The sequence below is a fragment of the Spermophilus citellus genome (assembly GCF_964194105.1).
Source record: "Spermophilus citellus genome assembly, chromosome: 17".
NCBI classification, from domain to species: Eukaryota; Metazoa; Chordata; class Mammalia; order Rodentia; family Sciuridae; genus Spermophilus; species Spermophilus citellus.
The window spans coordinates 30,628,561-30,644,480 of NC_138199.1; the positions used below are offsets into that span (position 1 = coordinate 30,628,561).

A 15,920-nucleotide genomic window follows, 5' to 3' on the forward strand; every position below is an offset into this window, starting at 1 on the left:
GAAAATCCCTTTCTGGCCAGCCAGGTAGGTAATGTCATGATCCATTACTGAGGTATGGGATCGGATGTGGGAGATTGTTTGTTTTTATTTTAAGAAAATAAGAGAAGTACACTTGCCTTTTTTTTTTTTTAGTTTTATTGAAGTATAACTCATATACCATACAATTCACCCATTCACCAATTTAGAGACAGAGTTTCACTGAGTTGCAACTTCCTCGCTAAGTCGCTGAGGCTGGCTTTGAATTCTTAACTCAGCCTCCCAAGTTGCTGGAATTACAGGTGTGCACCACCATGCCTGGCAATTTAGAACATTTTTTTTTCAACCCAGAAGACAGCTATAGCCTTTATTGGTCACTTCCATTTTCCTTCTTCCCCCATCCCTGGAAACTGCTAATGTCTGTCACAGACAGTTAGTTACTTTTTATCTATCACAAATGAAGCTGCTATGATCATAGTGTCTAACTTTTGGGGTGGACATGTTTCCCATTTCTCTTGGGTTGCACCTAGGAGAGGAATTCCTGGGTCATGTGGTAACTGTGTTCAGCTTTTTGAGGAACTGCTAGACTATTTTCTACAGTAGTCATACAATTTTACATTCCTACCATGTGCTTGACTTTCAAATTTTAAAAAATCCCTTCTAGTAAGAGGTTTTGATACTAAGTTAAAACAGATTGAATTCATGTCTCAGAAAAATTTTAGCTACTTGGCCTTAACCTAGAGTTGGTTAGCTGTGGCTTTCTTTCTGTAGTCATTTCTTTGACTTCAGACACTGGGTTTGTAGAACCCCACATATGGTTCTCAAAAGAAAGCAGCTTCTACGTAGAGAAGTGAGTTAATCTGTGTTCTGTTGTTGGAGTAAACTAGTGATGTTCAAGTCCACACAGCACTGAGGAAAAACAACCTCTGGTAAACTCAACCCTAATATCTGTTGAGATGGTACAGTCAGAGAAGAAATAGAAGAAATTTTTTTATAGAGAAACCCTTTTCTGCAAGCATTGTCTGTATGGGAGAATCCTCAGACACATCTGCTGCCATAGCAGCCAGGAATGCTGCCAGATAAAATTAAAGGAGTTTCAAGTCCAACTTTCCTCTGACCCTCCCAGGCCTGACCTCATTTGCCTTTCATGTAGTTTAAGAGAGTAATAGTGCAAACCTAACAATTTGGCATTTAGAAAAATAGGACAATGGTGCTATTAACAATTAAACTTGTCAGTTATAATAACTTTTTTTTAAAGAGAGAGTGAGAGAGGGGAGAGAGAGAGAATTTTTTTTTTAATATTTATTTCTTAGTTCTCGGCGGACACAACATCTTTGTTGGTATGTGGTGCTGAGGATCGAACCCGGGCCGCACGCATGCCAGGCAAGCGCGCTACCGCTTGAGCCACATCCCCAGCCCCAATTATAATAACTTAAAAATATTATCTATGCTATTAAAAATAGCAAAAAAAAATGCTGTTATATCTGGAATAAACATACTTTGATATTCAGGTAAAAAATTCTTTTCTTTTTTTTAATTCAGGTACATGTTAATAGTCTGATTTTATACAGATAACTTCTAACAAAAATTGATATTGGTAATGTTACTAACAGAAAGAGAAGCTGTTAGGTTATGGATCTCACATTGATTCTTTGGAGTAAGATACAGGCCTGTGTTTTTTTAAGAGATTATTTAAGATGAGGTTGTATGATTACACATAAACTGAAAATGGAATTTAGATGTTGACATGGAAGATAGTTTTTTACTCAGTGACACCCTCATGCCCAGGTGTGCCCTGTGAAACAGCTTCTCTACTTTTAGGTTTTTTTTAGCTTTTTATCATTATTTTTGTATTTAATTTCTATCAATTGCGTAAACAAGTTTTGAATAAGAAAAACAGTGCTGAGAGTTAGGGATGTAACTCAGTGATAAGAGTGCTTGCCACCTTCAGCAAGGCCCTGGGTTCAATCCCAAGCACTGTGGAAAAAGAAAAATAGTGTTGAGAATTGGATTTAACCTGAATAATAGAATATATATTCTTCCTTGGTTTCCTGACAGGGTACGTTATATCTTGAATGTCACTCGAGAGATAGATAACTTCTTCCCAGGAGTCTTTGAGTATCATAACATCCGGGTATATGATGAAGAAGCAACAGATCTCCTGGCTTACTGGAATGACACTTATAAATTCATCTCTAAAGCAAAGTAAGTAAATAGCCCTGCATGGTCTGACCCCAGTTCCTCATGATACACCACACATGACTGGGGCCAAAGGCTATAGATAATTTACTGATGATATTCAGGAAAAAGGTTGTAAAGAGAAAAGATTTTGTAATCCTAGGCAAAAGACTAATGACTTAATACTTTTCCTTTAAGTAAATGAATCCCCCCAGAAGTGACCTCATATTGACCTCATGTTTTCCATTGAGCACAAAATTAAAGAAAGTAGCGTAATGCTTCAACTAAAAAAATAGAAATTAGATGTACAAGAAATCTGAATGAAATTCTTAAAGTTTCCACATGGATGAATTTGTAAGTTAGAGAACAGAAATTGTTCTGAATAGTTGGAATACCAGTTCCTCCTCTCTGAAGGCAAGGAAAGAACAGTGAACTTAGGAAATCTTTTCCTGATCTTTTTTTTTTAACATTTTTTTAATTGTTGATGAACATTTATTTTATTCATTTATTCATATGCAGCGCTGAGAATCGAACCCAGTGTCTTACACATGCTAGGCAAGTGCTCTACCACTAGGCCACAACCCTAGCCCTGCCAATCGTTTACCTTATTTTTATCATATTTTTAATGGTAGAATTTTTCTCTGACCCTTCATGGATATCTTCCTTAAATTAAGTAGCTCTTTTGTGAAATTATTTAGTATTTACTTAGTGTTTAGTATTAGTTAGTCTTAACATTAACATGACATTTTTTAAGTCCCTGAGGATTTCCTTGCCATTTGTATTCATTCCTTCACTAGAAGAAACTATAAATGAGCTTGTTGGCACATCCTCCTGCAGTTAGGACTACATTCATACCATCCCTTTCAAATGAAAAATGCTTCTGTTCTTAAAGTCCTCCAAGAATGATTATACCCTTCTCTTAAGGAACCTCATAGTCAGTACATTCCTCCTCGTGGTTACCCTGAATTCTCATATTCTAGCTTTGAGCCTGTTCCTTTGGCCTCTAGCCATTTATTACCTGAAAGTGTTTTATATTCTTGAAGACTACTATTAAATTATTCCCAGTAAAAATACCATTTATGGTATACCTACTTTGTGCCAGTTACTTTATGTGCATTCTCTCATTTGATATTTTCTAAAATCCAGAGAGGCAGATACTGTCATCACCCTATATGAATGAGAACAGACCACACAAAGGAGATTCATAGAGTGAATCTCTTTTCATAACAAGTGATAGAGATGGGACTTGAATCAAGGTTGTATCTATTTTGAAATCCATAAGTATACAGAAATAGTCTAGTTCCATAAGGAAAGCAAACTAGAAAGACTAGGCAAGTTGTCAGGGTCACAGCTAAAGAGGCTAGAGTTCAAGGCATGGCCCCAATTGCAATGAAAATAGAGGCTGATGCCAGTTAGGGTGGGGGGACACATGAGGCACCCATGGCACAAATGGAGGCAACCCCACTCAGGCTTCTACAAGTGTGGGTCAACATGTGAGAGGGGGTAATTAAGCCTCCTTAAATGCTGTGCCCTGGATGCCTCCTATATCTAATGTATTAGGACCCTGATTCCCAATATGAGGCCAGGCTTAACTGAACGATTGATTCTTCATGCCAGGAGAAGGTAGCTCAAACTGAAGTGTGGAATAGGGTTAGGTGAGAAATGACTTATATCTTTCATTACATGAGTTAGAAGCTATCCTCTGAAATATCCTGTTGCAAATATGCTAAAAAGATATTTTCATAGAACTAGATTTCATAATTTGATTTTTAAAAAAATATATTTATATTTTAGTTTTAAGTAGACACAGTCTTTATTTTTAAGTGGTGCTCAGGATTGAACTCAGTGCCTTATGCATGCTAGGCGAGCACTCTACCACTGAACCACAACCCCAGCCCCTCATAATTTGACTTGGTTATCCAAGTTTGAGCTCCTTCCATGCCTACAGGCATAAACCTGAAAATTGATATTTCAACGTTGTCAGAACTCAGTGGGAAAATAAAGAGCACATGTCTAAACTTTCATCTGAGTCACTGTGCATTGGCTTTCTAACTGTAGTTTAAAGGAAAGTGCTAGTGTGTAGTAAGTAAAACAAATAATTCTTAGTCATTGGGATAATACGTAAGCACACAGAGTGACATTCATGCCATCCTTAAGACACCAAAATTTTGGACTGGGGATGTGGCTCAAGCGGCAGCGCGCTCGCCTCGAATGCGTGCGGCCCGGGTTCGATTCTCAGCACCACATACCAACAAAGATGTTGTGTCCGCCGAGAACTAAAAAATAAATATTAAGAAAAAAAAAATTCTCTCTCTCTCTTTCTCTCTCTCCCTCTCACTCTCTCTTTAAAAAAAAAAAAAAGACACCAAAATTTTGTACCTGATTGACAAAAGGCTAATCTTCCTTCCTTCTGCAACTGTTTCTGTTATTCCAAGACTATTCTCTACATTCTTGTAGATTATCTGGCTCACTTATTTCAGCACATCACCTCATGCTTCATTATACTGATGACTTAATAATACGTCATGAGTCTCTTGTCTCCAGAAGCAGTGTTGTAAGCTTCTTGGAGGAAGCTAGTCTACCATCATCACACAGTGAATGAGTTATGGATTTTCCCTGATCCTAATATGTACATACTTTTGATTTTTTTTTTTTTTTTTTGGAATAGGCACTTGGGAAGGATTCTAGAACCCATGTGCACTAGCAATAAATGGTTCCTCACATGCTTCCACTCAACTCCCTGGGTTGTATACCTGCCAATCTCTAATCATAACACATGTTGTGAAAAGTAATATTCAGAACTATGTCTGAATAGGGAAGAAGGTTGGGCTCATTAGATTTGTGCTTTCCTCGAGGGACAGAACCCTTAGTGAAACTTAAACTGAAAATAACTCAAAATATTTAAATAAATTAGATGAATCACATCTGTAAATCAGAAGAGTGTCAGTAATGAAATATGTTCCTGGGGCTGTGAGGGAACTAGCCTCCACCAAACACAGATTAGGATATAGTCTCTAAATTCAAAGTGCTTCCTCTATATTCTGTGACCATCATTGCACTGACCATATTAAATTTTAATTGTTTATTCCTTCTGCTGAATCCTATTCTTTGGGATAACAGCTTTGTGTTACATATGTCTACATCTTAGCACCTTGAACATTGTCTTACATATGTAAATGTCTGGTAAATATTTGTTGAATGAATTAAAGAGACTTAACATTGGTAAATATTATTTACGATCACACTTAAGACCTGCTTACTTTAAACCCATATTTGATCATAGCATACATAAGTGCACCAAGCATGGGGATTATATAGTAAGAAAATAGAAGGACAGATCAGAAGACTTGGGGAAAAAAATCTAGAATCCAGCTTTTAAAATGAACTACTGTTTTCCTCTATTCTTTACCTCAATTCCTAAACTAGGAAACATGGATCTAAATGCCTTGTGCACTGCAAGATGGGTGTGAGTCGCTCAGCCTCCACCGTGATTGCCTATGCAATGAAGGAATATGGCTGGAATCTGGACCGAGCCTATGACTATGTGAAAGAAAGACGAACAGTGACCAAGCCCAATCCCAGCTTCATGCGACAACTGGAAGAATACCAGGGGATCTTGCTGGCAAGGTGAGTCCTTCAGTGATTTTCTTAAATTTTCCCTTCTTTATAATAAGGCAAGGTAAATGTCCTTCTCAACAGGTAATAATTCTCAGCCTAATTTGGATGTGATCTTTTTCTTAACTTGGTCTTCTTTCTCTGTCAAAGTTTCAGATAATAAGGACTGGGAATGTGGCTCAGTGGTAGAATATTTTTCCTTAGTTTGCACAAGGCCCTGAATTTGATCCCAGCACTGAAAAAGAGAATTTAAATAAGTATAAGCATTTAAGATTAGTGTGGAAGATTAGGCATTTAGTCTTTCAGAGTCATATTAGGTTGATATAAGCTAAAAGATGAAAATACTATTAGTTCTCAACAAGGTACAGATTTTAATAAGTACTTCTCAATATCTATTTTTGTTCTTTATAAATATACATGACAATAGAGTGTATTTGGTGGGAATACTGGGTATTAAACTCAGGGGCACTTGGCCACTGAGCCACATCCCCAGCCCTATTTTGTATTTTATTTACAGACAGGGTCTCACTGAGTCACTTAGTGCGTCACTTTTGCTGAGGCTGCTTTGACCTCGAGTCCCTCCTGCCTCAGCCTCCTGAGCCACTGGGATTACAGGCATGTGCCACCATGCCCTGCCCAGTAGAGTATATTTTGACACATTATACATACATGGAGTATAACTTATTCTAATTAGGATCCATTCTTTTTGTTTGTTTGTTTGTTTGAGGAGTTTTTTTATTCTAATTATACATGATAACAGGATGCATTTCAATTCATTGTACACAAATGGAGCACCGCTTTTCATTTCTCTGGTTGTACGTGATGAAACGTCACACTATATATACAGTCATACATGTACGTAGGGTAATGATGTCCATCTCATTCCACCATCTTTCCTGCCCCCATGTCCCCTCCCTTCCCAGGATCCCATTCTTGTGGTTGTACGTGATGTGGAGTTTCACTGGTCACGTATTCATACTTGAACATGGGAAAGTTATGTTCAATTCATTTTATTGTCTTTGCCATTCCCATCCCCCCCTTCCCTTCATGCCCTTTGGCTAATTCAATGAACTTCTATTCTTCCCTCCCCCGCCCTTATTGTATGTTAGCTTCTACATATCAGAGAAAACATTTGGCCTTTGGTTTTTTGGGATTGGCTTATTTCAGTTAACATGATAGTCTCCAGTTCCATCCATTTACCAGCAAATGCCATAATTTCATTATGGCTAAGTAATATTCCATTGTGTATATATACCACATTTTATTTATCCGTTCATCTGTTGAAGGGTGCCTAGGTTGGCTCCATAGCTTAACTATTGTGAATTGAGCTGCTGTAAAAATTGATGTGGCTGCATCACTGTAGTATGCTGATTTTAAGTCCTTTGGGTATATACTAAGGAATGGGATAACTGGGTCAATGGTGGTTCCATTCCAAGTTTTTTAAGGAGTCTCCATACTGCTTTCCATAGTGGTTGTACCAATTTGCAGTCCCACCAGCAATATGTGAGAGACTTCTCAGTATCTTAAAAGGTTGAATATAGCTGCTTCATCAAAATGATACCATTTACTCCTAAGGTAATACTAAATTAGGCTTAGCTGAAATTCTTGGAAATTTTTTTGGCCCATTGTTTTAAAAAAAAAAAAAAAATATTACTTTGGGTATTTTTTTTTCTTCAGTTCCTGACTTCACTGAGCCCTTTCTAGTAATTTTGGTCATGTGGAAGATGTGTATAATTTGTGTATAATTTCATGTGTATGTGATACTTCCCAGAAACAGCTCTTTCTTATTTTCTTAAAAAAAAATCTTTTAATCTAATTATACACATATGTATGTTGCAAAAATGCAGAAAATTATAATGGGATAAATAACATAGAAGCTCAATACTCGGTCAGCAGCTGACATTACATTACCTGGTTTCTAGGTTTTATCACATATTTTTTAAAGCATTTTTTTTTACACAATACCTTTATTTTGTTTGTTTATTTATTTTTATGTGGTGCTGAGGATCAAACCCAGGGCCTCACGCATGCTAGGTGAGCGCTCTACCGCTGAGCCACAACCCCAGCCCCTTTATCACATATTTTGATGGATATTTTTTTCCACAAAAACTGTTTTACAACCTGCCTCTCCACCCAGTACAGGTCTTGAATATATTCCTGTATCAATAAGAGCCAGCTGTCTAGAAGCAGTTGGGGTTGGTGCCAGGGTTTTATTCCAGCAAGTCCCATGACTTGGTCTTGACTCTTGAATCTGGGCTGTATTTCCCCTGAACAAAATGTTAAATAGCCTTCCAGCCTATCCAGGCAGAGGGACCACCCTCCCACCCGCAAAGTATTATGAAAATGTGGCCACAGCATAGCGTGATGGTTTCCACTAAAAAACCCCTCCCATTTACTCAGCACTTGGCATGATTTCATCTGAGCCATTCTTCTAGTAGGCTGGAGAATACTGAAACCTCTTCTGTTTTTGAAAAAAAAATTTATAGATCTTTAGGGCCAGATTTTGATGATGCTTTTCAATTAAATCAGAAGATAGGACACAGAAATTCTTTTTGGCATAAGAAAGAGGCATCTAAGGGTTTGATGAGACATGAATATATATTCACAGACATACCCATGACAGATATTAGGCAATATCCTCACGTGACCCATGAGAGGAAAGATACTATGTGTCCTGCCAATTTCAGTATTTATTCTGGAATCCCAGGCTACTGCAAGCTGTTGGGCTAAGTTTTTTAGCATATGTGGTTTTTCTTAGATGTTAAAGGAATTTCAGAAAAATCTTAAATGAGGATAAGAAGAGCGGCATAAACCCCCAAATCACCCTTTCTCTTCCCTTTCCCTTTCTTTTTCTGTTCCATCCTAATTTCCTGGGCTTGATTCACGGAGGGAGGGCAAGCCCGTGGGAGAGAAAACCACAGAAGTTGAGTCAGTAGATCTGGTTTCCGTTCCTGGTTCACCCTGTTGCTGCAGCCCTGAGAAGTTACTTCACATTTCTGATCCTCACTTGACCCCATCTATAAAATGTAAATCAAGAGATCTACCTCACAAGATTATTGTGAGTTAAAATGTGTATAAATGTTTACTATGTATTGTTGAAGATTATTTCTCATCAACTCCTTTCTCCAGGGTTACCCAGAAAACATGCACGTGCCATTTATTTCCTCCCCCATGACATCAACAACTGCCTCCCACCACCCATAAGCACACTAACTCTACAGAAACTAGAAGGGGAAATGTTCCTGGAATTTCCTGTATTGTGATATTTCCTGGATTTTAAGTACTAGAGTCCAGTGTAGAAGTGTCATTTAGGCTGCTTTTGGCTCCAAGTAGTAGAATACCTCCATCAATCAGGATCTCGGCAAGAAATAACACATTTAAGCCTGGCACATTGGCACATGCCTGTAATCCCAGATGCTTGGGAGGCTGAAACAGGAGGCTTGCAAGTTCAAAGCCAGCCTCAGCAATTTAGCAAGACCCTGTCTCAAAATATAAAATAAAAAAGGCTGAGGATGTGGCTTAGTGGTTGAGCACCCCTGGGTTTAGTCCCTGTTACCAAAAACAAAAGAAATGAAGGAAGGAAAGAAAAAAAAAGAAATAGTACACTCAGATTAGGGTTATTGAAGGAAAGTTTTATAAAGGACCTATTTACAAAGATGGGGCATTTTAGCAGAACCAAGGGAGTTGTATCTGCAGAGCTGTTTGGTAATAACACCTGTTCCAAAGAGAGAGACCCCCATTTACTAGAAACTGGAAGGATACTCCTGTAGAAAAAGTACCTTCAGAAACAAGCAATAACCTTCATTCAAAGGGATATAGCTAGTCTGAGGTGCCTAACCCTCAGGGTCTTTCTTCCAATGCCCTTCTGAGGCTTCCCATTAGGCAAACCCTGTGAGAGAAGAGGACCTTCCTGTGGTCCATTCATCAGCCTCCAATGCAGAGAGAAGAGATAAGAATCTGAAGAGCATACTCATAGAGACAAATAGAAGATATCCTGCCCAATACCCCACTACATGTAGTTTTAAAAGTTAGACCATTTATCACCTCCTCTAACAAAAGCACAGAAATAGACTCAAATGGCCTGGTGGTAATGTAATCAGGGACTTTGATATGTACCTCTTTTTGCTCTACCTGCCTCAGTTAATGGTTTGGTTCCTTAGGTTGTCTCCATGTGATTGCTAGATGTCTGCCATGTTTGTAGACATTTGCATGTAAATTGACAGCATATGGCTGAAGGAAAAGGACATTTAAATGAGGGAGAATGACTTTTCCCAGAAGCTCCCATAGACTTCCTCTGGGAACTGGGGTTGGGGAGAATGGGTCTTATGCCCAAAGCTGGTCACTGGCAAGGGAAATAGGATTTCTAGGATTTGGCTAAAATATATTCACATTTAATCCTCTAGAGAAGTGTCACATTCCCTGGTCCTATGGGACAGTGAAAACCCAAACCAAATTATGCCCGTATACGCATAGGTATATAGCCATTAGGGTCTGCAGTGCATGATGTGTTATCCAGAAACCTTGGCACTTGAAGGTTAACTGTGAGGTAAATTGTGCTAAGCTGACTCTTGCCTATCCCCAAAGTCCTGTACCAGGCAGGACCTGACGCTTAAAACACTGGCAGTGGCGGCGGCTGATTGTTGTTGTTATTGTTGCTGCTGCTGCTGCTGCTGCTGCTGCTGCTGCTGCTGCTGCTGCTGCTGTGGGGTCTTGCTCAATTACTGAGGCTGGTCTCAAATTTGCAATTCCTCTGCCTCAGACTCCTGAGTTTCTAGGATTACACATGTGCACCACTGTACCTTGCCACCTGCCTGTTTAGAAGAGAAAAGAAAAAAGAATCCCCAGATTCTTGTGGCTATCTGGAAACTCTGTCAAGCCTTGCAGTTCAGGTAACCAGGAAAGGAAAGCCCTTAGAAAAATCCCACTCATTCTGTTTGCAAAGAAATTCTAAGGCTGGAGTTGTGGCTCAGCGGTAGAGTGCTCGTCTAGCACATATAAGGCCCTAGGTTCATCCTCAGCACCACATAAAAATAAAATAAAGGTATTGTATCCAACTACAACTAAAAAAATAAATAAAATATTTTTAAAAATAAAGAAATTCTACTTCCTGTCCATATTTTCTCCTGGGTCGTATGTGGTAATTTTCTCAAGGAGATTGTTCCCTGATCCGAGCATTCACTAGCTCTGTGGTTATCCAGGGTAACACTGGATGCTTAATTGCAGGTAGAAACCCTCTGTTTGAAGGCATTAGTTTAATGCTTTGAGGTCTTAGTAGAGAAGGTTACCAAACTAATACCAAGTTCTTGTAGAGATTGTAGTTGATTACAATCTTAATTAGTGTGAAAGGGTGTGAGCCAAGAAAATGACAGCCCTCTGAAATATAAAGGACTCTGCACTTTACAAAATATTATTAAGAGCTTGGAGAAAACTTATTTAATATCCCCCTTTAGACCTAAGAAGGGGGGTTTCATAAAGCTGCAATACTGTTCATATCTGATTTTTTTTTATAGTTGGGGAGTGAAAGACAGAAGAACAAAAGAAAAGTTTGTGTGTGTATGTGTGTGTGTTATTATTCTCCATTAAACTACCATGATCATGCAGGTATCTGGCAGATTTATGTTCCATTAGACAGGTTCAGATTTCAGGCAGACCATTTGCAAGCTGGACCATGTGTCTGTGGTATTAGATTACAGAAAAATTGGATGGTAGCCAGGGAAATTTGTGCCACATGTCTTCAGAAATGGCAGTTTTGATTCTTTGAAGGCCCTGTCTCAAGGTTAGAGGAGGCAGGGTTGCCTTTTACGCTAACTTTGCTAGTGGAGATTTTGAGGTTGTTCTAGTGCTTGGTGATCAGCCAGCAGCAGGGGACCTAAGAATAAAAGAATGTGGATTTCTGCTCAGGTGACAGCCAAGCCCAATTGAGGTTTCAAAGGATTTTCTTTCCCTGTTTTATTTTATTTTATTTTTGTAGTTACAGATGGACAGTATGCCTTTATTTTATTTATTTTTATGCAGTGCTAAGGATTGAACCCAGTGCCTCATGTGTACTAACGAATCACTGTGCCACTAAGCTATAGTTCTAGCCCTCAAAGGATTTTCTTAATAGCTTTTCAGTTAAATAATCCTAAAGTATCTAGGGCCATGCCCAGCACACCAAAACTTCTCAATCAATGCCTTTTGCCTTTCTACCTGCTGATTGCCTAATTCCCTAAAAAGTAACCATAAGCAGTCAGATTTTCCTATAAACTGGTCCTCCTTTTTAATAGTATTTTCTTTTGTATAATTTTCTTGATGCTTTACCAAACATAGTAAGAATAAAAGAGAGATGGAAAGAAAGGGGAAATGGGAAAATAAGGTGTCTTACATATCTTGTCATTTAAATTTCCTTCTTATTCATTACTGTCAAAAGCCAAATTTTTATCCAGAGTAGCCCAGTCATCTTGTATGTGTCTGTGTGTTTACATGAATCCAAATTCAGGTCAGAGGCCACTCAAAGGGGGAAATGATCTGAGGCTTGGTTGCATCATTCAGGCCACAGACCAACTCTGAAGTTCTTTTTTGGCAGCTTGTTTACTTGCTGCCTGACTGGAATAGGCAGAGGAGAGTCTGCTGGATTTAAAAGTTAACAGTTTAAAATAATAGAAATGATCTAATGTCTTACATCTATCCCTACCGGTGATAGAACATTAGAATACCCTGGCTCTGGGCAAAGCTTCTTTGGAAAACAATCTAATGTTGCCATATAAAACTGATGATGCATACATACCCTATGACCCATGTTTTCCACTTCTATATATAACAGTCTGAGAAACTTAGGTATGTACCAGGCACTAGAATGTCCATGGAAGTGTTGTTTGTAATAGCTGAAACTGGTAACAAGATGGATAAATTGTGATATATTCCTTACACTCTATGAATCACATTAACACACAGTATAATTGTATTTATAAAAAGTTTAAAGCATGCAAAACTAAGCAATATCTAAGAACAAAATATGTGATAACACTTTAAAAAAAAAAAAGGGCCAGGCATGGTTGCACAAGCCTGTAATCCCAGCAGCTAGGGAGATTGAGGCAGGAGGATCACAAGTTCAAAGCCAGCCTCAGCAATTTAGGAAGGTGGTAAGCAACTCAGTTAGACCCTGTCTCTAAATAAAGCACAAAATAGGTCTGGGGATATGGCTCAGTGATCAAGTGCCCCTGAGTTCAATCCCTAGTAACCCCCCCACCCCAGAAAAAGAAAGGGAATGAATGATAAGCACAGAATTCTTGGGGGGGGAAGTTACCCCTGAGTAGGGGGTGGAGGAAAGGGGGTCAGGAAAGGACTCATGAAGTAGCAGTGCTTCAGAGGTAATGGTAATGACTGGATTGTATCAAAGAGCTCCCTGCTGCTCTCCCTGCAGGTCCTATTGCAAAGGCAACAGCAGTAGACCAATCTTAGGATTAGGATGTGTCTTTTTGCTTTATAAGTGTCAATTTAATTCCAGAGCCTCAACCCAATATTTTCTGATGATTATCTCCCCTAGAAGAGAAGGAAATCCCGCTGGGCAGCAGACTATGATGTTAATGCTTCCTCTGAAACATGTACTATTTGTGCCCATAGCATAGCTTCCATCTCTCATTCCCTTCTAATGATCCAGGTTTTTTTAAAAACTATACTTTGGAGGATTCTTGGAATCATGAAAACTGCTAATTAGTCTGTTGACCAATAAAATCAGCTTTTTTCTTTCTTTTCTTTTTCTTTTTTTTTTTTTAACTATTAGAACAGCTGTGAGAACAGCTACCCTCTGGGCTGTCTTCCCAGTCATGTACATCACAGGTATTGTTCTACCACACAAGCAAGAGGAGTTGGTACAGGTTTGAACATCCTCATGATAGGTGACAGAAATTAGAAAGTACAGTCATATTTAGTTCAGGGAAATAGGGGTATCTGAATATAAGAGAAGAAGTTTTAAAAGGAAACAAACTGAACTTGAATGATCATAATATATGACTTTAGGCCCCACTTATCCAAGCACTCAGCTTGCGTCCTTGCTCAGCCACTCATTTGAGAAGTGTGATATGTTGTCTCCTCCTAGGGGTGGCTGGAGTGTATGCAGCTTAGAAAGAGTGAAAACCCCACCTTGCACCCAGCTAATTGATTACAGCTAGTCTTCATAAGAGCCTGACCTGCTTCCTATATGGGAAAGCACCCCTCTGCTATGCAGGCCTGAGTCAGAGCCCCACCCAAGTAGCAGACAGACAGGGGGAGCTGAGAGCAGGTGCAGAGTTGAGAACAAACGGGGTCACATTAGTGCAGGCGCATGACTCGGCAGAGCTCGGGTGTGGCCCCAAGCCCGGGGCAAGTTGTTTGGGGCCAAGTTTTACATTCCACCCAGTGGTTAGGTAACTCTTAATAGGCTTGTAAGTAGTGGAGACCGGACTTAGTGGCCTGCTCACTGTGTAGGTGATCCTGGCCCACTACACAGCCAGCTTTCCCCTTTGGGGCAGGACTTGGGGATTTTTGCTTCCTGTGAGTTTGTAGATTGAAATGAATCCCATCCCCACCTCAGAGCTTCTCTCCATGAAATAACCAAAGAGTAATTATGGAAAAGTGGTCCTTTAGTTCGCCTGCCTTTCTTTTCTTCCTTTTTTTCAGTACTGGGGATTGAATCCGTGGCCCAGGGGCATTTAACCACTGAGCAACATCCCCAGCCCTTTTATTGATTTAGAGACAGGGTCTTGCTAAGTTGCTGAGGCTGGCCTTGAACTCATGGCCTAACTTAGCCTGTGCGCCACTGCACCTGGCCCATGTGCTTTTCCAAGTATCACCTTAGCTTGATTTTCTTATCCTAAGGTTCTTCTGAAAATGGCCTGTTCTTCATGTTTACCCTCTTCATTCTGTTGCAGAGCATTCTCTCCAGATTTATAAGCCCCACCTTTGTTTTCTAATTAAAGATCACCATCCTCCCCATACCTCCATGTCAGCCATTAACCCTGTATAAACTCCTTATCCCAGTTATGAGGAGTTGGTAATAGATTCCATTAGACTATTTCCCTTTGTATGATATGTATGTTTTTTGGTTTTAGGGTGTTTTTCTTCATTTATTTTTTGATACCAGGGATTGAACCCAGAGGCATTCAACCACTAAGCCACATCCCCAGTCCATTTTTTTGTATTGTATTTAGAGACAGGGTCTCACTGAGTTACTTAGGGCCTCAGCCTCCCAGGCAGCCAGGATTACAGGCCTGCGCCACCATGCCTGGTGGGTTGTTCCCCCCCACCACCCATTGTAGTTGTTAAACATGCTTATATTTTTAAATTCAAAGTTACAAGAATATAAAATAGAGAAACTAATAGCCTTCCCAAAAAGTATGTTTGCCTTCCTCGAAAGAATCACCATTACCAGTTGATGATCTTCCTCCAAATTTTTTCCTATACAAACATATACAACTTGCTTTTTACTTAATAGTGTGCATTGAACATTTTTAACACAATTTTAACAGCCTCATAGCATATAGATATATAAAGTATAATTTAAATAAATTATTTTTGGTGTCTAATTTTTAGTATCACAGTATTATATTGAAGATCCTTATATGAATATATTTGTGCACTTGTAGTATTTCTCCAAGAAAAATTCTTAAAGGAAAATTGCTGGTTAAAAGATTAAATTTGGAGCTGGGCATGGTGGCACATGCCTGTAGTTCCAGCAGCTCGGGAGACTGAGGTAGGAGGATAGCAAGTTCAAAGCCAGCCTCAGCAACTTAGTGAGGCCCTAAGCAACCTGGTGAAACCCTGTCTCTAAATAAAATACAAAAAAGGGCTGGGGATGTGGCTCAGTGGTTAAGTGGCCTGGTTTCAATCCCTAGTACCAAAAAAAACGGTTAAATTTGCCATCTTTGACTCAGTATGTTCTATAATTCACACTTACCATCAGTGTATAAGAGGGATTATTTGGCCATATGGTTATCAACAATGGTTGTTATCAGTGATTTTATTTCCTGTCAAACTGGTAGATTAAAAAAAAAAAGACCTCATATTGATTTATTGCTATTTTGCTTTATTTTGGTTTTTGCTATTAGTAAAATTGAGCATCTTTTGAAATGTTTATTGCCTAGTTCTGTTGAGCAATGTAAGAACATTTTACAGGTTAAGCTTTATCTGGGGGT

The 15,920-nt window shown here is 39.1% G+C and overlaps 1 protein-coding gene across 6 annotated transcripts in view; it reads left to right on the forward strand.

Moving 5' to 3' along the window:
* Positions 1-15,920, forward strand: part of SSH2 (slingshot protein phosphatase 2) — a 255,428-nt gene that overhangs the window by 229,276 nt on the left and 10,232 nt on the right. For all 6 annotated transcript variants that reach the window (XM_081272257.1, XM_081272259.1, XM_081272260.1 and 3 more), the window contains 2 exons: positions 2,035-2,181; positions 5,581-5,781. In XM_081272257.1, coding sequence (XP_081128383.1) covers positions 2,035-2,181; positions 5,581-5,781 — 348 coding nt within the window. The remainder of the gene's footprint in view (positions 1-2,034; positions 2,182-5,580; positions 5,782-15,920) is intronic.